At 29.6% G+C, this 24914-nt stretch overlaps 3 protein-coding genes across 3 annotated transcripts; 2 read left to right on the top strand and 1 right to left on the bottom strand.

Moving 5' to 3' along the window:
* Positions 1–1941: 1941 nt before the first annotated feature.
* Positions 1942–3303, bottom strand: LOC136089617 (zinc finger MYM-type protein 1-like). Its single transcript, XM_065815669.1, has one exon. The coding sequence runs from the start codon at positions 3301–3303 to the stop codon at positions 1942–1944; it is 1362 nt and encodes a 453-aa protein (XP_065671741.1).
* Positions 3304–11431: 8128 nt separating this feature from the next.
* Positions 11432–12805, top strand: LOC136089616 (uncharacterized). The gene has a single exon (XM_065815668.1). The coding sequence runs from the start codon at positions 11432–11434 to the stop codon at positions 12803–12805; it is 1374 nt and encodes a 457-aa protein (XP_065671740.1).
* A 3287-nt stretch (positions 12806–16092) lies between these two features.
* LOC136089615 (zinc finger MYM-type protein 1-like) lies at positions 16093–18195 on the top strand. The gene has a single exon (XM_065815667.1). The coding sequence runs from the start codon at positions 16093–16095 to the stop codon at positions 18193–18195; it is 2103 nt and encodes a 700-aa protein (XP_065671739.1).
* Positions 18196–24914: the final 6719 nt, after the last annotated feature.

Raw genomic sequence — 24914 nt, 5'->3', positions numbered from 1 at the left:
AAAAAGTAATTTACCTTTACATGCAAAAGTAAGTCACATGAAAAAGCTGTTTATTTTTACATTTATAAGTTAATTACTTTTGAAAATTAAATTATATAATATAAAAGTTCCTCAAACTGTAATTTACATTTACTTATAAAAGTAACTAATTTAAAAAAATGATATTGAAAAATAACTTGCATATGTAAGAAAATTACATAAAAATAATATGCTACCAAATGTAAATTAAATTTACAAATAAAATAATATTTTTTATGTAGGAATTTTTTATTTTAAAAGTTATAATAAATCTTTATTAAAAATAAATTTTACGATATAAAATTTAAATTACATTAGAGGTACACAAGAGAGATTAAATAAATTACAATAAAGTATTAGGCAGATTGGATAAAATGATCATATTTACTAACACAATTAGTCTGTAACAAGTCTGTTTTTGTGGGAGATTCAGAAAGGGTAGTTTATTTGAAAGTCTGTTTTAGTGGGAGACTCAGAAAGTTTATTTGAAAGGAAAATAGTTGGCGTAACTGTTATTTTTTAAAAGTTTTTTACGTAAATGTATTTATTATTTGAAAACTAAGAAAAGAAAGTTTAAACCTGTCCTAAATTATGAGGGTTATAACACCATGTCCTGAAGATTAAGGAGCCCCAAACTTTTTAAGAGGACGCTTTATTTTTGTAAAGATTTTTTGCCACTTTGATACGAAAAAGTCCACCTGCTCAAAATATCCTTTGACTCTAAAAGTCAAGGTTTAGACAACTACGGTACTTTTATGTGGGTATAAAAAATTTAGAACGTAATTATTGATTATACTTATTTGTACGTAATTATTAATTATACTATTAATTAAAGACTCTGTTGATTAAGTAATTCTAATCGGTTTGGTGATAAAAAGAATTGCTGCATTTTCAAATTATGAAACCTTTTTACATAGCTTTTGACGTGGTATAATACCACGCAATACTTGTATTTAAATCAATTTAAAGTTAAATCTTGTATTTTGTTTAGTTTATATTTTTATGGATATTATTTTTTTAAACAATTTTATTTATATGTTAAAAAAAATATAATTATTTAAAATTTCTTTTATTTATGCAATATTTCTTCTGTTTTAGTATGCTATTTTAGAAAAAGATTAATCTCTTTCTAAAACAACATACTAAAACAGGAGAATTTAATATTTCAACTACATATATATTAATTTTTTATTCCAAAAAATACAAAACTGTAATTGTCAACTAAAATAAACTTATTAAACTCAAACTTAAGAAAAACACATGATATCAATTTTTAATGACAAGTTTTTTATGGCTTTATTATGTACGAATATTTAGAGGCTTGGCAATAAACTATTTTTGTCTTCTTCTTGCCCCCGTCATTCGTATATTTTACAAAAGAAAAGAATTTGTAACGGCAAGTTTAGAAAAATAAAATCTTATAAAAAATATAAATTAACCACTGCATTAAAGAGTCTTTATGTAATAAAAACAAACAAAATAGAAGTCTTTATGTAATAAAAAAAACAAAAAATCAATGACGAATTTAAATTTGATTAAAAAATTAATTTGATAATTATCAAATTAATAATAATCAGGCCCGCCGTGAGCCTTTGCGGCGCCCAGGGTCAAAATTTCCCAAACGCCCTACTGAAAGTGAAAGCTGATCTAATGATCCATAATTCAATACACATAATAAGCCATTTGATAACAAATCAAAGAGGATAAAAGAATATAGAATTTTTTAATTTTAATTAATGAACATTTGAACAGTTTATTTCTAGATAATTGCAATGGTCTTTTGACTTGGTTATACACTCATACATAAAATGATAAAGTCGACACTAGAACATGGTAGAAACAGACCAAAGACAATCATTAAACACTATTGGATGTTAAGAGCAAAAATTTGTCTAGAATACAACAGCTATTGTTGTTTCAACTTCAGAGGAAATTGATCTTTCGAGCTTTACTCATGGCGAATTTGGAAATCACTTCACCGTAGCACAACTTTTTAGCGAGATCATGCTCAATGGAAATAACCAGAAGATTCGTGAATTGTTCTTGGCTCATTGTAGACCTTAAAGCTGTCTTAACTAGAGCAAGCTTACTAAAAGATCTCTTGCCTTCCGCAACAGAAATAGAGATGGTGTTGAAGATGCGCAGCAAAATGCAGACTGATTCGAAGAGCCGCTGAAGACCTTTCTGGTATATTCCATTCAATAACCTCATGGAAGTGAGAGATTCTTTTGGACCAAAAAGATTGGATTGCTTCAGAGCATCGAGGTGGCGGACCTCTTCAATAAGTTTCTCTTCCTCAACATCGGTCGCGTAGATTTGTGCCAAGACCTTGCATTTCTCCTCCAATTGGATAGGTGCTTCAACACTTTCTTCTGATTCTTCTTCATTTGACATAACAAGAGATTTCAATGACCACAAGAACGAAAACATTTTCGTTGTCTTCTCAGCAGCTTGGAATCTATTGCTGACCTGTTGAATAAGAGTATCAAGAGCGGTATTGAATACGCTCACCTCAAACTCTTTTGCTTCGTCTTCATGGAAATGAGCGGTGTTCCTCACCTCTTTGTGAAAGGTCTTCCTTTTTTTCGTCCTCTTCTTCACAAATTCTGATTGAAAACCAAAAGAAGCAAGACCAGATGCTATCAAACGTGCCTCATTAAGGATGCTGGTCCAAGATGATCTCAGTCGATTTAGATCTTCAATAAGAGTCTTAATGAGTTTCGTCTCGTCGTCCAAGGAGATATTTTCTGATTGGAGTGCAAGGCTCACGTAGTTGATTGATTGAAGAGTTTTATACCAAAAGGTTGTCATTACGATGAACTCGAATGAATGAACCCACTTCTCCAGAGATTTTACTTCATTCAATTGATCAGCTGTTAGATCAAAATCGCGGAGCTTTTTCAAAGATTCGAGGATTTCCCTGGATCGCTTGACTAACGGCTTCACGGCCTCGATTCGCGCACTCCATCTGGTTTGCGACAATTGATGAAGGGACAAATCAGTGGTTTCAATCAAGACTTTCCACCGACTAGGGCTTCCACTGAAAAGATTGTAAAGTGACTGGACTCGGCCAAAGTAGTTCTTGACTTCAACCGAAGATTCAGCAGAATGAACACCAGCAAGGGTGAGACTATGAGCGCTGCATGGCATATAGAGAGCTTGAGGATTTTTTTGCAGTATAATCGCCTGTACTCCTTTGTATATACCGGACATGTTCGCTCCATTGTCATATCCTTGACCTCTGCAGTTTTTGAGATCGATTCCATTTTGTTCTAAGACGTCCATAATAAGCTTGGCAATGTCAGCACCTATCTTTTTTTCAAGATTCTCGACCCTCAGAAAGCGCTCCTTCACGGTCCATCTTTTGTCAGTACCAAAGTATACAAAGCGGAGAACAAAGGTGATTTGCTCGGTGTGAGAGACGTCCGGAGTCCCGTCCACAAGAATGGAATAGTAGATGGCCATATGAGCTTCATTGATGATGGCACCGTGAACGATTCCTCCGCGCTATTTGATGAATTCATTTTGAGTGCTCCAGCCCAAGTAATGGGCATTCATTTTGTTACCTTCTTGTTGGCAGCGGGAAACTTCTTCTAAGTGTAGTTGGAGAGTCTTGTTGTGCTTGGCCAAAAGCTCTAGGGTAGCTAGAAAGTTGCCAATGTTGTCTTCTCCAATCATTTTTGATGAACCTAAAAATTATAATAATAAGACAGATTTATTTAAAACAATAAAGAAGCATTTATTTCATTTTATGATGATTTTATGATGATTTTATATTATGATTTATGAATATATTTATTAAAATTATTATAACATATTTATTTAAAAGAATAAAGAAGGATTTGTTTTATTTAATGATTTCCAAAATATCTAGTTAATCTTATAAATATAAGCTAAATAGATTTAAAGATAGTCGGTATTACAATAAAATAATTGTAAATAGATTTACCTCTGAAGCTAAGGTTTCGTGACGCTAAAATAAGAGTAACATCTAAGATGCATCGTAGAATTTCACGCCACCTGGCTGCTTCATTTCTTATTGAGTTTTCAAGAGCTGCATCTATTCCGCTTTGATTTTCTAAGCTTTCTAGCGCCGTTTTCCATTCTATGTAAAAGTTTTGATGCTGGGCGTTATTCTAGTGACTTTTGACTTTCTCAGGTAGCTTGTGCCAGTTGCAGCTTATTCCATCATTCCATCTTAGAAGGTGCGACTGGTGTCCGATCCCAAAAGATTGTTTGCTTCCAAACAGAGAACATGGAAAGCAAATAAATGATTTCTTAGATACACTCCAGACCAGCCAATCTCGGCATGTCTTCTCCCCGTTGAGAGAAGTTTCGTAGAAAATTGATTCAGGAATCTTCTTCTTATTAGAATCTTTCGGAAAAGCTGAAGGATTTCGAGGAAGCCCCTGTAGAAGCACAGAATCTTTTTCCACTTTGGAAAGATGTGCTGCCCACAAAGCAGGATCATTGGAAGGAATGGTAGCGATGGGTTCTTCTGTTGGCAACACCTGAGAATAAATTTTAAAAAATCTTATTTTATCAGCTTAAAAGTTTATTAACATCATTTCTTTTAAAGAGGTAGAACTTACCAAAATATTCTCTTCATTCACAGCTACCATTCCGATTTTTGATAGGTGCTCTCCCGAGCTTTCAGAAATGTCAGTGACATCGTTTTCAGTTCCAACCTATAAAAATAAGTTAAAAATTTATATAACATTGAATTAATCACATGGGAAAATATCCTTTCACGGCGAAAACTATTTACTACTTGAATCGATTGACTTGGCAGAAAAGAGTTTGAAGCAGTAGGACTTTCATCTTCTCCTTTTTTGTATCTGTAATACCACAGTCTTGAAGAGTGCGTTTGTTCTTTTCCTCATTTGCAGCTCTTTGAGCAGCATTCTTTCTTACTTGACAACCAGAATCTTTCTTTTTAAAACCAGACATGTTTTAATTCTTTTTGAAACAGCATCCGCTCATAAGCAAAGAACTGTTTGAATTTCTTCTTGATTGGGTCTATCAGACTATCACATCGATATCACGTGTTTCAAAATTGTTTCAAATTTGAGAGATTTTAAAAATTAGAGAAATAAATTTAATAAAATTGTTTTAATATTTTATATCAATATCAAACTACTTGGATTTAATCTTATCTCTTTTTTTAATAAAGTAAAAAATCTCCGTTTTTAATTGAATGAAAATCTCCGTGCACTAAAGTTATTTTAAACATTTAATTCAGCGGGTTGTTAAATTAATCATTAGTATTCACTTTATTTGCGAGTTTCCGCTATATAAAAAGAATCGCTTTATTTAAAACTAATGTTTTGAAAGTAATGCTAATTTCTTAGTTTTAAAGCATTAATTACTTTTTTTATTTAAAAAGTCCAATTATGAAGCACTTCATTACAATGTTGAAAATTTAAAGTAAAAAAAATTGACCGACCAAAATAAGCAATTGACCGTCTATTATATGTTTTAGCTGGTCAAATTGACCGGCTGCTTTTGATTTCTTATTTTCCACGCTGCTTCCCAGTACTTCATCTTTTTTTTAAATAAACATGAAAAAAAAATTATTTATATTCGGCTTCGTGCGCCTCTGTCGACCTGGCGCCCGGGACAAAACAACCCAGTAGACCCCCCCTCCCTCACGGCGGCCCTGATAATAATAAATATATGAACAATATTATAGTATTGTTTGAAAAATACAAATGATCTTGTAGACTAAAGTCACTTATAAAAACTTAATTTTCTTCGTTATTCTTCGACAAATTTTAAGTCTGCGTCATTATTATTTTTTTTAAGGTGCCCCAAGAAGTCCTAACGGTCTTGTCGCAGAGCACCTCGGAAGTGCATTAAACCGGGAGGTTCACGCGTCCTTCCTTACCGTGACGCGAAAATGTGTCCAGAGCTCGTTTCGAACCTGCATCTTCTGCATTAAAAGCAAGCGTTTTAACTAGTAACCAGACTAGTCTATGGATAGACTTACAACACAGACATAGACAATTCTGTATGTTGTAATGGACACAACAAATGTTTAATTTTTTGTCCTTGTTGTGTCTATCAAATTTTTGATGGTGTCCTAAGATTGCTCAGTTAAAAAATAATTTTCACTTCATAAGTCTACAAAGCATAATTTTTTGTCTATTTGGTGTCTATGATTTTGTCTAAATTTACTTGATTTCATAAAACCAGAAATCTTTCATTACCGTATTATTTGAAGATTGTTATGTAGTAAATTTATAATATTAAAAAAATATTGAAATGACATCAAAACTCCAAATGACGATCATTGCCCATGATTAATTATTGTTTAAAACTTGCGTACATATTCATCAATAAAATGAAAGTAAAAAACATTTTTCTTTTTCACTATTGTTTTATTCACAAACCTAAATAAATTTTAACACCTATTGGAATCTTCTACTTACTAATCTACATTTTATAAAGGACAACTCCTTGATCACATATTTTTAAAATAATTTTATTGAAGGTGATAAAGATTTTAGTGACTAAGGAAAATTTTTTAAATGATAAACTTACCTTCAACTTTTTTGAAGTAATCCCAAACTGGAGAGGGCATTTTAAAAATAAATTTGCACGCACATTCACTGAGAATTGAAAAACAACTGAACTGAGTAATTAATGAACTTCAATTGAGCACAAAATAGTCCATTTTGAGGTTTTTAAATAGACATTAACTTTTTAATCAACAGCACACGCTGGACAAAAAATTAAAAAATGAACTTCTGTTAGAAAAATTGTATTTTTAATTTTGTGCTCGTTTTCAGTTTTTGAAACGATGCTGCAGTGAAAATTTAATTACTCGTTATAAGTCCAAATTATATATTAAATAGATCTTCTATACCTCATTAAAAAGTCGAGATTGTTCATTTAGTGTCCGTTTTTAAAATGATTGTCTAGAAAGACAAACATTTTTTATAGACAATTCATTTTTGATAGTTGTAATTAAAATTGTTGCAATTAGTGCTTTGTCGAAGTCTATTTTTGTCCTTTTATAATAAGTCCATTAGAGATTGTCTGGTTGCTAGTTTTAACTACTGCGCCACGGCTGCACTAGGGTTAGGGTCATTTGATTAGTTTTTCAGGAAAAAAGAGCTATTTAACTTTTGAATCAGGAACAGAATTTGATTTTCAGACGAACTTATAACTTAATTAAAGATAATATTTTAAATCCCCTAAACTTATATGGTAAAAGTTTTTGAACACTAAGAAATTATTGCATGACATTAGACACTTGTTAATGAACTTAAATTTAGTTTAAATGTTAAACAAATGTATATATAAATGTTATAAACTCGTCGCTCTCACACTAATGGCATGTAAGGGAAGTTAACATTTTAGGGGTTTGTTGTTAACAGACTCCGATTATCGCAATACTTTTACATAAACATGAGTATATGAGTGTTTGGAATTTGCTCCATGTCGTTACAGAAAGTTAAATTCTCAAACAATAATTTTAAATATGTGATTGGAATCTGGTTGTTTAAATATTTTGATTTGTACTTTTGTTAACTTTTTTACTTAAAATTTTTGAAAATTTAAAGTAAAAAAAGTAATAAAAATATACTGAAAAAGAAAAGAACTTGATGTTATTTCATCTATATGATAAAATAACATCAAGACAAATTATATCAGATAGTTTAAATGACTTATAATTTTTTGAAAACTGTTTTAGCAGCCGGTGTCCTTGCGGATACCAAATTACTTCTATGTAAGCTGTTATTGCTAATTAGTTAATTTTACGCGTAAAAGTTATTTGTTGTTATGATGTAGTTTTATTTTACTTAGTAAGGTAAGTGTTACGTTTTTTAAATATTATATTTACGTAAGTTTACTTCATAAATAACTTTTTTTACATATAAAAAGAAAATTACATTTTGATGTAAATTTTTTACTTAATCATAACCAAAATTACTTTTCAAAGTAAATTACTTTACAAGACTTACCATTAAAAGTAAGTTACATTTACAAGTAAAAGTAAAAATGCAAATAACTTTTACTTTTAAAAGTAAATTCCTTTTTCAAGTAACAGTTACTCATTTAAAAATATTAACTTAAGTAATTAAGTTTTACGCGTTGTATAATCTATGTAAAAAAAAGCGAACTACTTTTAAATGTAAGTAAATAATATATTTTTTTATGAGTTATGTAAAGTAATTTACGCTTAAAAGCAATTCGCGTCTTTTACATCAAAATAAGTATAAGTGCCATCCCTACGGCAGACATATTTTCGCTTTCCAAAAGATTTGATCTATGGTATTCTAACCTATTCAAAAGGTTTCTATGTATCAATATATCTCTTTGGAAGTAAGAGAAGACCTTTATTTTCAGTTATGCAAGCCTACTTATGACACGTCGGTTTGATACTTGCGGAGGTCTCACAATTGTATCGAGGGAAAATATTCCCCGATTTTTGCACGGCATAAAGAAAAATCATCTCATTAATTTCGTCTGGTGCACGGTTCCGAAAAATTGCAGATTCTTCATTTGATATTAATTTTAATTTATCATCGGCTCCTTGAATGTAGTGTTTAAGTTGAACAATGTTGTATGTGTTTTAAGAGTAAATCCCGATGCATTTTTCGCAACTCTTTTTTCAGAGATGTTCATAACAGTGTAAGGACCAAGCCATTATTGTGAAAACTTTTCAATCTTTGATTAAATCGTTTGTTATTTTTTAATAACAAAATTTTATCCACCTTATTTTCCATTTTTGACAAATTTCTACGATCATAATCTCTTTTTTTTTTTCTTTCTGCGCAACGTTAATTTTTTCGGGTGCTTTATCGGTAATTTTTGTTCTGACTTTCATCGCTGATGAAAAAATGGCATTAAAAAATTTAAGATTGAATGACTGCTTTTCATCTGCATCTTCTTTTCTGTATTCTTGTTTAATGCTTTTGTCTTTGTCCAGGTTATGCTTCACGTCAATTGGCAAAACTAGCTCGCGGTTATACATCGGCATAAATAGAGTGTAGTTGGTAGAATGTCGACTAAAGCAATGAGCGAAAAGAATACCCGCGATAAATTTTCGGCCACATTTCAGGACTTCCTTCCAAAACTTTTACCAAAGAGTTCTTTATTGTTCGGTTTTGATGTTCTACCAATCCATTCATGCGGGTGATAAGCAGATGTAACTCTTTGTTCTACTCCAGTTAATTTATGTAGATGTTTACATACTGCATATACGAATTCCCGACCTTGGTCCTCAGTTTGGATTTTAAAGCACCCATACCGACACATTACCTGGTACAAAAATTGAGCGATAATTTGTGTTGATTTGACCTTGATCGGTTTGGCTTCCGACCATTTTGAAAAATAGTCAATCAAGACGATGGCATGACAATACCCATCGACCTCTGGAAGATTACTGATATCCACTCCAACTTGTTTCATAACACTTGATGGTACTGGTATTGACTTCAATTCTACTTTCGGAGAATTTAGGTTACCTTATTTTTGGCATTGTTAGTAACTGTTTATATATTCACTAATATCAGCAATATTATGCCAGAAAAATCTTTGTGCAATCTTGTCATACGTCGTGTTTTTTCCTCAAAGAGAGGATATTACTTTGGAGTGTCCAGAATCTCCAATACCTCGGTGCACGTCACCTATAATTTTCATTTGGCATTCCTTTTCTTTTATAACCATTCTTTTCTTATAACATAAATGTCCATCTTTCACTTCAAAGCTTTTTAATCTTCGAGAAATATATATATATATATATATGTATATATATATATATATATATATATATATATATATATATATATATATATATATATATATATATATATATATATATATATATATATATACAAGATATATATATATATATATACAAGATATATATATATATACAAGATATATATATATATACAAGATATATATATTTTTTTTCCATTCTGAGGCCTTTCATTGTTGTATACATACTTTTTATTTTTTAATGTATTTTTTGTTTTATTTATTTTTTGTTTGGTGATATATTTTTTTGTTTATCTTAGTTCATATTAGTATTTATATAACAATTTATTTTTTTTATTATTATTATTGTTAGTACTGTTTAGGTGCATTGTCTGTCTTATTTATATTTTAAATATTCCTCTATTAATCTTTATTTTTGTCTTGACAACTGTCAAAATATACTTTGTTTGAAAAATAATTCTCCTCTATTCTAATGTACTTCATTTCTTCCCTCAGGCGTTCACTGCTCGTGTGTGACCATTCGGCGAATTTTATATATGTCAGAATTATATATATGCCAAAGTTTATAAATAATATTGGGCCTAGCCCGTAAGGGTTAGTGTTACGGTCATCGAGCACGACTATTTTCCAAATCACAATTACTGTCACCGCGAAAGAAGTTGTTTGTCTCTGGAAGACGCATGGGCTAGTTTTTTAGTTATAAGTCAGTTATAAATCCATGCATAGGTGTTTAATCCATTATGGTTTTCTGGAGTATGACTGGGCTGGCTTGGTGTAGTTAAAAGATAAATCTTTTACGCTGGTTACCAACAACACAAGACTCTACTGAACGACATAAACAGCACGGACTTACACATTACACATATACACCCTTATGCACATATAGCCTTTTTACATCGTTTGCATGCTTTTTGTTCTTTTATATGATTTACTATCTTTGTTTGAACTCATTCTTATTTAGGTAATATTTTCTTTTAATATACAGTATGTGGTTGGAATTTTAAATGCAGATTTGTATGTTATGTATATGTGGTTATCATGTGTGATTGTTTTTTCATTTTAGGATTCATATAAATATATATAAGAGCGGTTCTTATAAAACAGCGGCTTTCGATATGTTTTGTTGATGTATTATTTTTGGTCGTTGTTTTGTTATGGTCTCAAAGTGGTGTTTAGTTCGGACCGTGGAGAAAATTTTGCTTTTTGGGTTTCCATTTAGTTATGGTTTTAAGGTTGGTTTTAGTTCCAAGCGTAGAGTAATCTTTGCTTCTTGGTAGGGAGTTTGTCATCATGAAAAAAATTTTTAAATTATTTATAAGTTTATTGGTTGAACATGTACTAACTAATATTAAAACTGTGAAAATTTCTTTATTTTAAAAATTTGATTATTTTACGTCTATGTTACCATTAAGTTTATAGTTTTATGGTGTCTATCATTTAGTTACAAATCCACAAACATTAACGCTTGTTTGCTGTCTCACTGCTTTTTTTGACTTTAAATTATCTTCACTATTTATCTGTTACCTCATACTAATGTTGCATTTGGTAATTACAGACATCTTTGATAAAAAACATTTTTCTCTAGGATCAACAAAGAAAACTGTTTACTCCATCTATCGAAAAAAGAAAATTTGTACCATTTACTCTGGCTAAATTGTTTTCGTCAAAACCACATAGCAACATGAGGCAGTATAACAAAGATATCATTAAGGCTAAGTCAAATTTCTCACATCAATTTAATAATAAATTAGTTACCAACTTATCAAAACACGTCCTAACAGACGACGAAAAAGAGCTTTTAAGTTTAGGATTAAATTTTGTTCCTTCAATTACAAATACGTCACTTAATATTCACATAACAGCTTTTGAAAGATTTAAAACAACCCTTCTCCAACAACTCTATTTTGGGACCGAAGAGATAACGAGGCATCCATTTCATAAAAAATCAAATTGGTCTCCCCCTATGACGAATAACAAAACTATTATAAGTATATATCTTAACTTAGTAGAAAGTGATATAACCGCACTTGTTTTCTCACAACTACCGAAAGATGAAAAAACTCCTGAACTTATTCACGCACTAAACTCCCTTATGCTTAATCCCACAATTACCATAAAAAAGGCCGACAAGGGAGGGGGTATTTGTATTTTAGACAAAACGGACTATGAAGAGAAGATCTCTCTACTTTTATCAGATAAAAACACATATAAACTACTTTCAGAAGATCCAACAAAAAGTATCGCAAGAGATATTAACAATCTTATTGACTATATGTTTCTTCATCATATGATTGATAAAAAAACATCGGAGTTCCTTCGTCCAAAAATGCCTCTTCGTACACCCCTGTTTTATGGTCTTCCCAAAATTCATAAAATAGGCATTCCCTTAAGACCAATTGTTTCTGGTTGTGACGGACCAATCGACAACTTGTCGTTCTTTATCACAGAATTTATTCAGCCAGTTGCTGAACAACTACCAACATACTTTAAAGACACAACACACCTCCTTAAACTCCTTCAATCTCATGTATTAGAAACCAACAATTATATTCTTGTAACGGCTGATGTTATATCTTTATATACAAACATTCCTCACCGCGAAGGTATTGACGCCGTTAAATTTTATTTAAATAGAGCACCGCCATATAACGGACCCATAAAACGCCCACCTACTGCTTTTATTGACATTATATTAGAAACCATCCTAACCCACAGCAACTTTCAGTTTTCAACTGATCACTTTTTACAATTAACAGGTACTACCATGGGAACACGTATGGCCCCACCCTTTGCTAATTTATTTATGGGAAGAATTGATGAGAAAATAATTGACCAATTTTCAATGTGGATTTCTTCTTATAAAAGACTTATAGATGATATATTTTTTATTTTTCATGGGCCTCCTGAGAAACTAACACAAGTTTTCGAATTTATGAATGCCATCCACTCCACGATCAAATTTGCTTTCAATAATTCTAACAATTCTATTAATTTTATGGATCTAACAATTAATAAAAAGCTAGATGGAAAGTTAGAAACAACAATATTCAAATAGGCAACAGATACAACGGCACTATTACATTATAATTCATTCCATCCCCCTCATCAAAAAAGCAACTTAATATATAGCCAAGCGTTAAGATTTAATAAGATTATTTCGAACAATTACAACCTAATTAAAGAGCTAAAACAACTAGCACAAATTTTAGTTATACGAGGCTACCCTATTCAATCTATCAACAAAGGGTTTAAAAAAGCACTACAACATACACAACACGATCTTGTCTACAACAAATATAAAGAAGAAGGAGAAAAAGAAAAAATTTTACCGATAGTGACAACATTTAGAAAAGTTGGAAAACTCATCAATAAAATAATAAAAAAGCACTGGAATATTGTGGAACAGGATACTGATCTTAAAAATATATGGCCAAATCCACCTATTTCAAGTTACAAAAATATTAAATCGATCAAGAAATTTTTAATCCAAACGGCACATAAAAAAACATAAATGAAAAATCTCTCTCTTTCTATATATATATATATATATATATTTTTTTTTCATTTTTTTTTTATTAAGTCACAGTTCCTAGGTGTTACTATTTAGGTGTTATAATATTATTGGTTTCCCTTACATAATTTTTCTAGCTTTATCCATATTTGATTGTTTAGAATTAAACTTTTTATCGTGCATTTGTTATGGTCTCAAATATTGTTAATTCGGACCGTAGAGAAATCCTTATTTTAAAATATGTTTTCCCGCTGTTTACATTAATTTTGTATTTGGTATATTTCTCATGTTATTCTATTTAATTAAATACCAATTTAATCGAAAATTGTCTGTTTTTCTTTTATTGTATTTTTTCACTAAAACATTATTTCATATAAGTTTTACTTTTTGTTAACCTCGATTTAGTCATGTCTTTTGTTGATGAAGTTCTTTGTTGATGAAGTTTTTTGTATCGTTTTTGTTGCGTTAAATAAAACGTTTAATTCGGACCATAGAGATAACTCGTAGTTTATATATATATGCATATATGTATGTGTGTGTATGTATGTATGTATGTATGTATGTATGTATGTATGTATGTATGTATGTATGTATGTATGTATGTATGTATGTATGTATGTATGTATGTATGTATGTATGTATGTATGTATGCAGTGGCGGCTCGTCAATTGGGGCCAAAGGGGCCCGGCCCCACCTATATTTATTTAAAATAAAATATTTGATTATATTAATATGTATTTTTATATATGCAAATATGCAATTATTAGCCTAAACTATTTGCAGACAAGTTTTATAAAAATAAGTAGTTCTAAGTTAGTTCTAATTTTAAACTATTTTAATTTATAAGTAATACGTTTATTTGCAATTAATTTAAAGTATTGTAGCGTTGTTTTAATTCATTGCCAATATCGGATGGGCCGATTTTTACTGGCCCTATTTATTTTGTTTGTAGTGATATTATTTTTGATGCGCGCGGAATTTATTGTGCTTTCAGATGGGACGAAAAAACGCACCGCAGGGCCTGATTGAACTGGCCCTAAAAAAAAAGAACCATAAAAAACATCACGAATTTTAAAAACTTCATACACCATTTTTAATTCTCGATTTTAGGAGTGAAGAATTTAGTTTAGAAGTTTTGTTGACTCAATAAGGTACAGTAATATTAGGAAACTTTATAACATTAAATGTAAACATTTATTTGTAAAAATAATGTAAACACTATACATTAGTTAATATTGGAATTTCACTGTGAATATTAACAGTGTTTATATTGCAATATTAACAGTTTTAGTATTAGTTTCTTAAACTGGATATGTAAATAAAAAATTTACCAAGTAGTTATTACGAGTATAAATTAACAGGAATAAGAACATGGCAAAAATATGATATTTAAAACAATGTAACAGAAATTACTGGTATAAAGAGATACAGTTAGGTAAAAGAAATTAGTTTTTAATATTTTTCAGAAACTAGATTTTCTAGGACAAGTCATTTTATTCTATAATTATAAACAGGAATAATAAAAATTATAAGATTGGAAATTTTATAGTTTAGAAAATTTATTTTAAAATATCACAGAAAAGTCTTGCATTTCTTTTATTATCAACAATCTTGTACATTTTATAATACTTGTTAGTGAACTACATTTTTCAGACATATATTGTTTTATTTATTTTTAAAGATTTTAAAGCTTTTTTTTTTTTTCTTACAGAGAAAAAAATTGTGGCTCAGCCATATTAATGATGATCTTGATTTGTGTATTGTTTGGTAAGTTTATATGTTGTGACACGAGAAAGTTTAGTCATTTCTACAAATATAATAAGAGCTACTGCACTTTTGAAATTCTTGTTCTTTTCTCAATGAGGGATTGCTAAAGTTTATTTCTTCCAAATAGCTTATGTATCATATTCTGTGGCATAATGAATCAGCAATTGAAAATTGTTTACATTGTTTGGTGGCAGTTTAGTCATTCTATCTTTTAAGTTGTCAATTGGATTGACGCTGAACCAGAGCCAATATCAACCATGATAATAAGCATTAAACACAAGTTTTAAAGACTGGATTTTTAAGTAAAGATTAAAATTAGTCAATATTATTATTAGTTCGATACAACAAAGGTACAAACAACAGAAGATATAAAGAACATTTTTTTTCGATCACAAAAACTCTACCACTGGTGGTACTGTTGCATTTCATAATATAGCTTCAATAATTGCTACTTCCAAAAAGGCACTAATTAAAAAAAAAATACAAAGTTTAGATTATTTAAAAATGTTGGACATTTACCATTGCCATGGAAATAAAAAAATCAGAGTATTTTATTGAAATGTTTTTGTTTTTTTGGAGGGGGGAGGGGGAATAAAGCTAAAGTCAAAGAACTAAAACTATATAAATATTTATGTATGCTTACAAACAGATATTAAGTTTTTATCTTTAATTACATAAAATTGTTAAAGCATGTAAAGACAATGTAAATAATCTTAAGAAGTTTACTATTATTTATGACTGACATTCTAAATGTTGTATTTAAGAATTATGGATTTAATTAACTAAAATATGTGTTGTATTATGAAAAGATTCTTTAAAAAATTTTTTATGTTGTAAAAGTATCTTTATTGTTTTTGTTGAACCTTTCGTCATCAGAGAGTCAAATGTGTATGTAATGTTACATTCTTTATTATTTTATCGATTATTAATTAAGATTAAGAGTCCTTCTTGACTGAACTACTGTTGATAAAATTTTGAATCATGCCAAGGTCATATTCTAGTTACAATATAGTTTAAAGTTATCTTATTACAATAATTTAGGTTCATTAATAAGATAATTTAACATGAACAAAATTGATAGTTTATTGGCAAAACGTTTCTCGTCATTGGGTCTTCAAGAAAAACTAGAAATCAAAAATCTTGGGGCGTACCAACCAAAAGGTGTTCGTATAACTCAAGTTGATGGTAAAAAAACACGAACATTTTGTGTATCATGGTTTGAAAAAAAATCATGGTTAAGTGTTAGTGATGAAAAAAATTCGTTGTTTTGTTTTTATTGTGTTTTGTTTGGTGGCGAGAGCTTGTGGGCAGAAAATGGCTGTAAAGATATGAAACATCTTTCTGAGCGAATTCAAAAACACGAATCCAGTAAAACACATATAAGTAATTCGTTGCAGTTTCAAATGCTCGGAAAGACAAACATTTTATCGACAATTGATGCTGGATACAGTCTTAGCATAAAAAAACATAATGAATTAGTTGACAAAAACAGACATACATTATCGAGGGTTATAGATTGTATAAAATTTTGTGGTGTACACGAATTGCCCTTAAGAGGACATGACGAAACTATTGACTCAAATAATCGAGGGGTATTTTTAGATATGGTTTCATACACAGCTACATTGGATAGTGCGTTTAGCGATCATCTTAAAGATTCAAAAATAACAAAAAATACTTCGAAAACAAACCAAAATGAGATTCTAGAATGTATGTATAAAGTATACATAGAAGAAATTAAACGTGAGATAGATAAAGCAAGATTTGTTTCCTTGCAAGCAGATGAAACAACTGATGTATCTTGTCGTTCTCAGTTCGTCATTATTTTGCGTTATTTAAAAGGTTATCAACCAGTTAAAAGATTTATAGCATTTATTGATGTTCAGGATAGAACTGCTATGGGTCTTACAAATGTATTAAAAGAAGAATTAAATTGTTTTGGTCTGAAGGAAAAATTAATTGCACAGGCTTATGATGGTGCAGCAGTTATGAGCGGATCAAGGAATGGAGTCCAAAGTCTAATGAAAGAAGTTTACCCAAATGCCCATTATGTTCACTGCTATGCACACCAATTGAATTTAGTTTTGAAAAAAGTTTGTTCGTCGAATAAGCGAGTAAGAACATTTTTTTCTACTTTAAGTGGATTTGGCGTGTTCTTTACATCCTCGCCAAAACGAAATGATTTACTTCGCGAAATTACTTTTAAACAGATACCAAGAGTTTGCGAAACACGATGGAATTTTCGTTCAAAAATAGTTACTTGCATAAAAGAAAACAAAACAAAGATTGGGGAATGTTTTGATAAAATTATAAACGATGAAGGATGGGATGATACAAGCGTGTGGCAATCTGTTGGGTTCAAAAAATGTTTGGAAGATTTAGAGTTCAACTTTTTTTTATCTTTTTTTTATTCAATTTTAAAACATGTTGATGTACTTTACAATATATTGCAATCAAGTAACAGCAACACTATTACAATCAAGGAGGCTTTTGAAAAATTTGAGTTATCTATAAATTTTGTGCGAAATAGCATCACTGATAATGTTTCTGGATCGATTCTTAACGATTGCGAAGAAATGCATGAAAACCGAATGAAACGAAACACATCAATCGAACTACTAATAGAAGATGCTAAAGATGCTTGTGATAAAGTTATTTACGAAATTAGCGACAGGTTTAGAAGCATTGAAATATTTAAATCATTTTCAATTTTGGATCCGAAAAATTTCAAATTTAATAGACAACATTTTCCTCGGAATCATATAAAAAATATTCTAACAAACTATCCAATGCTGAGTGAAGTTAAGTTGATGTCTGAACTAACCGTTTTATATGAAAATGCTGTTTTTAGTGATATTGGCACCATTAATGCCCTATCCCAGTTTATGCATGAAAATAACTTGATTGAAACATTTTCTGAAGTATCGAAGTTGATAGAGATTGTTTTAGTCACACCTGTGTCTACAGCCGATGCTGAACGGTGTTTTAGTACTTTAAAAAGAATTAAGACACTTTTGAGAAATTCCACAGGTCAAGATCGGTTGAATGCATTAGCTGTACTATCAATACATAAAGATTATTTACAGGATATTGATCAGTTTAATCAAAAAGTAATTGAAATGTTTTCTCTTATGAAACAGAGAAGAGCAGAATATTTGTATAAATAATATGCTTAAATCATTGTTTTTAACATCATTCTTTATTTCAAAATATATTATACCTTTATGAAAATTATAGTGTTACGTAGGTTTAAAAGATTCAATGCCATTAAATACTTATGCTTTATTTTGGGAGTATGCTAGCGCTTAACTCTCTCAACCAATCAAAAAACGCTAGCGACCAAAAAATTCCTCATAAACACCTAAGTATCAGTTACGCTGAAAGTGAGCCGTTGCGATATTTTTTGGTTAATATTTGCTGGCCCCACCAAAGTTTATTGTCACCGGCCGCCACTGTATGTATGTATGTATGTATGTATGTATGTATGTATGTATGTATGTATGTGTATGTTGTATATATGTATGTATGTATATGTGTATATGTATGTGTTTATATATATATGTATATATGTGTGTGTATATATATTTATATATATATATATATATATATATATATATATATATATATATATATATATATATATATATATATATATATATATATATATATATATATATGTGTGTGTTTGTGTATGTATGTATGTGTATATATATATATATATATATATATATATATATATATATATATATATATATATATATATATATATATATATATATATATATATGAGCAATTCTTTTTGACTAGCGGCTTTCGAAATGTTTTGTTGATGGACGTCTTTTTGTTGTTGTTTTGTTATGGTCTCAAAATTACGTTTAATTCGAACGTAAAGAAAACTTAACTTTTTCGGAAACTTCGATTTAGATATGGTCTCAAAGTTATCGTTAATTCGGACCGTTAAGAAGACTTTACATCAAAACAATATTTTTCCCGCTTCGTATATCGTTTTTATATTACGACTAATATTATTGCTTTATCACCCAAAATAATTTTTTAACCACTTATTTGGCTAAAATTTATTTTTAATATTTAGTTTATCTTATTACACTATTTTTAATATATTTTTTATCCGCTGATTTTCATATTTTTACCATTATCAAGGAACTTTTATGCTATATTATAATACATTCATTACTCAGCTTTGTTTTAATTTTCACATGCACAATTTTCGTCTTTTATTATTATTCAGAGAATTTCTTAAATACTTCACTACATTTTTAAATCTTTACATTTTTGTAGGCGATATATATATATTTTCTACTTTTTCATATATTACTTAATTTTTAGTTATGATTTTAAGTTGCGCGGGTTGTTTCATTTTCTAACACTTTAGATTGGTTAACGAAATTCGAATGAAGTATCTACGACAGCGTTAGAGTTTTTTGAAGACTCTATTGTGTTTTATTTAATTTTTAACGGGTTTTTAATAGGGTATATTGCCATTTGATTGTTTTGGATTTGTTTGTGCTGGAAGTACCTGTATGGTTTAAATGGTCTTAGGGGTTAATTTATTAGTATTTTCTGTTTACACACTTTAGTTGTTTTAATTTTGTTTTTGGCGTTATTGCTTGAATTTTAATTTATTGTGCTTAGTTTTTTCTAAAAAATCAAAAAGTAGTGATTAAATTTAAATGTCTCTTTATTAGAACAGCAAAAACGGACTTATGATGGTCTTGTTTGCAGCGGCAATTTAATTTGTAGAATTTTGTCATACTTTGTATAGTTTTAAGATTATCTTAAGTTATTTTAAATTGTTGCCTCTCATAAACTTAAATTTTTAATTTGCTATTTTATGAAAAATAATAACATATTCTTAAAGTATTTTAAAAACAATTTGGTTTAATTGAGAAGATCAAACGGTGTGATGAATTGAAAACTTTAAATGCCTTTTTCTCAGAATAGCAAAAATGGACTTAAGATAAAATTGACGATAAAATCTGCGACATTTTTTGATAAAATCCGCGACTTTTTTTCTCGCGGTCTAGATAGGGGACAGTGTAAGAGTTGTTAAAAAAAATGAGTTAAAGTTTACTTTAACTCATTTTTTTCAAATTTATAATAAATCTTAGTTGAAAATTGAAAAATGCTTCAATAAATTTTACATTTCTTGTATTATCTTGATTCCAACATCTCACAAAGTTTTCGTGAAACTTTGCATAATTTCAAATTGTTTAAATGCAGTGTAAAAATAAAATGAGATAACTTTTGTTTAGTGGGAATACAAAAATCTATATATTATAATAAAACAAATAACAAACGATTACAATCTCAAAACAGAAAATAGAAAAACGTGAAAGTAATAACTCACACACACAAAAATTCGTGCGTCAAAACACATGTCTTTAAAGTTTAAAAATAAAACCTAATTTAATAGTTAAAAAATGAAATTTCAAAATTGTTTTTGCAAATAATAATAAAAAAGTTTTCATGATTTCACTGTGGTCTATTTTGTGGGAATTATTCGGCCAAACTTGAATTATTTTAGTTACTCATAATGAAAGTACAGATACCGATCACATGATATTCTGTAAACATACTGGTCATGTGAGATGAACACCTATTATTTCTATTACTTAGTCCTTTTAAATGTAGCAGTAATTAAAACATCATTTTTGTGTAGGAGCATTATCACTCCTTTACTTTATCTCCGTTATAAGATTGTTAACTTCATAAAAAATTAGTTGACAAACCAACAATGATTTCTGAAATAATCAAAAAGATTCATTAACCAGATTATAACACCTAGTTTTATGCAATCTTTAAAAAAAATTTTTTTAGGAAAAAGACTTTTCAAGTTAAATTAAAATTCGATTCGGGAATTGTCTTTAACAAGTATAAAACAAGTTTTATCATAGAGCCTTAAAATTTGGGTTAAAGTAAAAAATTCAAATTTAATCAAGAAACAAGCAGAAACGAGTTGGCCCGCATGCTAAAACATCACGAATATCCTTTTTCAATTGTCGAATAGTTTCAAGAAGTATAGTATAAATTTACAACCTCTTCTTAAAATAGTTAGTCGTCGTACAATTACAAATGATTGTTTGAAAATCTTCGAGGATGAAAAGGAAAGGTTATATGGTGTAATGGAAAAGCTACTATGTTGAATTAATTTCAAAAGTGATTTATGGATGTCTATTGAAAATAAATTCTTATCAGCCACTATATTGATAATAATTGGTGACTAAAAAAGCATATACTTTATTTTATTAATATTGATGCGTCTCATACTGCAACAGCACTACATAAAACTTTATTTGAGAAGTTATACAAATGGAATGTTGATAAAAAACCATGTGTTGTTCTAGATAACTGTTCAACATATAGCCCAATAGTTAGAATTCTCAAAGAGAAGTTGAATCCTAAACTTGTTAGTGACGGTAATTTTTTTTATGTTAGATCTTCTGCTCAAAAAGCAAATGAAAGCATCAAACATATAATATTAAAAGTTAGAGAAAGCGTGAAATATGTCAAATCGTAAACTTTGAAATGGCAATATTTTAAAGAAGTAGCATACCAAGTTCTTAGTAATAATGTTGTTTTAGATGTAAAAACAAGATGGAACTCTACTTATATAATGTTGGATACTGCATTGAAATTCAAATTTTGAAATTCAAATCCTTTAATTTTAATTTACTTTAGTTTGTTTACTAATTTTAATTTTTCAATTAAATGAAAAAAACTGTATTGCAACCTCCATTAACGAAAACAAAAACGAAGCTGATCTAATTTCTGTCAATATGAAGATTTGTGCAAGATTTTGTTCGGAACTTACATGATTTTATAATGAAGTCTAACACTGTTATTAATAATAAAGTCTAACACTGTTATTAATAAAATTATACAATCTATCGTTATTGTAAAATCATTTATTTCTGAAAAAAGTTTTCTGCTATTATTTTCTGAAGTTTTCATTCACCGTCATCTTAAATTATAATTTAATTAAAAAAATATTGACCCAACTAATTTAAAAGTATTTCAACCACGTTAAAAGTATTTCAACCACGTTAAAAGTATTTCTTTAACAAAATCAATTATACCTTTTGGTGTAAAAAAAAATTAGCGTTAAAAGTCTTTGAACATGGTTCAACGTGGTTGAACGTGGTTGGGTCCTGGTTTTTGGGTCTTGGTTTTTTGGGTCCTATTATAATAGTAATATCAAAGGAGGGGTTTTAGTACATAAATTGGTAATAAAAAAAGTACATATATTGGTAATAAAAAGGGCTTTTTGATTGTTCGCCTGTGATATCAACTATTCACCAGAATCCTTCATCTTCGGGTGTGAATGCCATATTAGAAGGCCTACAAGGGCTCGAATAATCTAGGGTCTTACCATTCTAAGGCTTTTAGTTTAAGACCCACACTTGATTTAAACGTGACTCAAATGTTCAAAAAAAAAAAACGATTATTAAAAAAAGTGGAGCGGTCAGTTAAATATGTACAACTAAAATCCAAGAGGTATATTAAGGTGATGCATTCAACGGGGTGCAAAGTTGCAAATAAAAGTCCTAAAATATTTTTTCTGATTTTTGAGTAAGAGCAACACTGGAAAAGTATCTCGCATGAGGTATCTGTTCATAAAGCATACTAAGCAGGGTCTTCTCAAACTAATATAGATAATATTAAAAATTAAAAAAAAGTAAGCCACGAAAGCTCTCAGACACTCTAACGCATAAAAATTTCCTTTATATTTCCATGGCGTCAGTAGACATTAATGTCTTGCTCTTTTAAAAAACTTCCAAGGTCTTCTATATAAGGTGTGTGGTCGTGCCGGAATAAATGTAAGCTCTAAAGGCCTTTAAAGACTCTTACGCATATAGATATCGCCCCTCTTTACATTATAAGATGGAATTTTTAAAATACTTTAGTTTTTCAATATTTTCATTATTTACAACGCTCCACTCAATATAATGACTGAGAAAAACTACTTCAACAACAATACTGTTCTTGGCCATGATGATACTTGCATTTATTAGACCGATACCAACTCTTTAATGCTGTTCTGTGACAAGACTATTATGACTTCTTAGAGCACCTTTAAACAAAAAATGCGCAATTTTTTTTTAAATAACTGATTGGGTTGGGTCTCAACCCAGATTCGACCCAAACCCGTTTAGTTAGTTGGGTCTGGGTTGTGGTTGGGTCTGTTGAAACCCTACTCAAATCCAAACCCGGTTAGATAAGTCGGGTCTGGGTCCGGTTCACTGATACCCGACCCAGATCCGACCCGATAAAACTTAATAACTTATAAAATAAAAAAATTGACGAAAAGAAGCAAGATTTTTTTTCATTATAATGGGAAAAGAATAATCTCACTTAGAGTACAACTTAAAGGTACGCATTCTCTACGTATTTATTACTTCAAATACTAAAAGGTTCAGCTTACTTGATTCTAAACTTGAGTGCATTGAAAACTCATTGAATCTTTGTAGTCTATTAAAAAATAGATGGTCAGCACGTTTAGAATCCATACAAACATTTTGGATAAGTATGTAGAATTTTTTTGCTATTGCTGAATATTTTTATAAAATAAGTCAGTCTGATGTAATTGATAAAAAAAAACTAAAGATCAAGCTGTAGCAACACTTAAAAAGATTGTGAATTTAGACTTTACCATTATGCTTTGTTTATTAAAGAAGTCATTGCAAAAAGAAAGATTCTTACTAATGAGTAACAGATGTTAAAATGATTGTATTACTGGCTTAATGGTCGAACATTGAACCATTTTTTTTTCTTGAGCAGTCAACAAAAACTTTCAAGATTAAAGATGTTAAAAAACTTTTAATGTCAAAAAATGGAGAAAATACAGATGCTCATTTATTTCATGCCAAATTAGAAACTTTTATGAACACACTTACTAAATTTTACGCTGCGACAAACAATGAACAATTAAAAATATTCCCAGGAGTTTTCAAAGCTTTCGACGTAATGGCTTCAGCACCAGTGTCTCTTTGCACGCAATCAAAAAACACAGAGCAAATTAAAAATTGTTTAAATATTTTGTGCTTGATTATGTCAGATTCTAGATTAGATTCATTATTTTTGTCGGCGTCTGGGAAATATTTATTGGATAAGACAGATCTTAACATGTTGGTAAAAAAGTGGTCTACAACAACACAAAGACGTATTCAAAGTCAGTAACAGATTATTTAGTTTTGCTTCTTACACATTAATTTTGTTGTTGATTGAATATGCTTTTTAAAATCTTTTTTAGCAACCATGTGGATATCGTTTAAGCTTGAGCTCACCCCACTAATAGGTACGAATTGAGTTTTATTAGTAAGGAAAGATTTGAACCAGAAATTTGAAACTCCTCTAATACCATAGTAGGTTAGATTATAAAGTAGAATGTCAATATCTACACTGTCAAATGCCTTTTGAAGGTTGATAAAAATACCTTATCCAAACATTGCTTTATCCAAAGAATTTTTAATTTTTTCTGTTAAACTTTGTAAAGCAAATTAAATAGAGTAGTTTGTTCGAAAACCAAATTGCAATTTAAAAAAAAGTTTATTTTTATTGAAGAACTCGTATAAGCGGTTAAAAATAAGTCTTTCAAGAATTTTATCAATGTTGGACTGGAGGGAAATTAGCCTATAGTTTGACATTATTAATTTTACCCCACCAAACTTTGTATACTTGTCTTTACTTGTATTCTTGTACTTTATATTTACTTGTACTAATTCTTATTTACTTGTTTTACATATAGGTCTTGTTTATACTTGTATACTTTGTCTTTTTATACTTGTATACATATCCCACCAGTCTTTGTATACTAGGTACGGCCCTGAGTAGAAATTAATCAACTGAAGCAAGATTTCAATGCTTC

This window comes from Hydra vulgaris, chromosome 13, assembly GCF_038396675.1.
Source record: "Hydra vulgaris chromosome 13, alternate assembly HydraT2T_AEP".
Classification (NCBI taxonomy): Eukaryota; Metazoa; Cnidaria; class Hydrozoa; order Anthoathecata; family Hydridae; genus Hydra; species Hydra vulgaris.
Note: the sequence above shows the minus strand (reverse complement) of the source record. Positions and strands in the feature narration are given on the sequence as shown.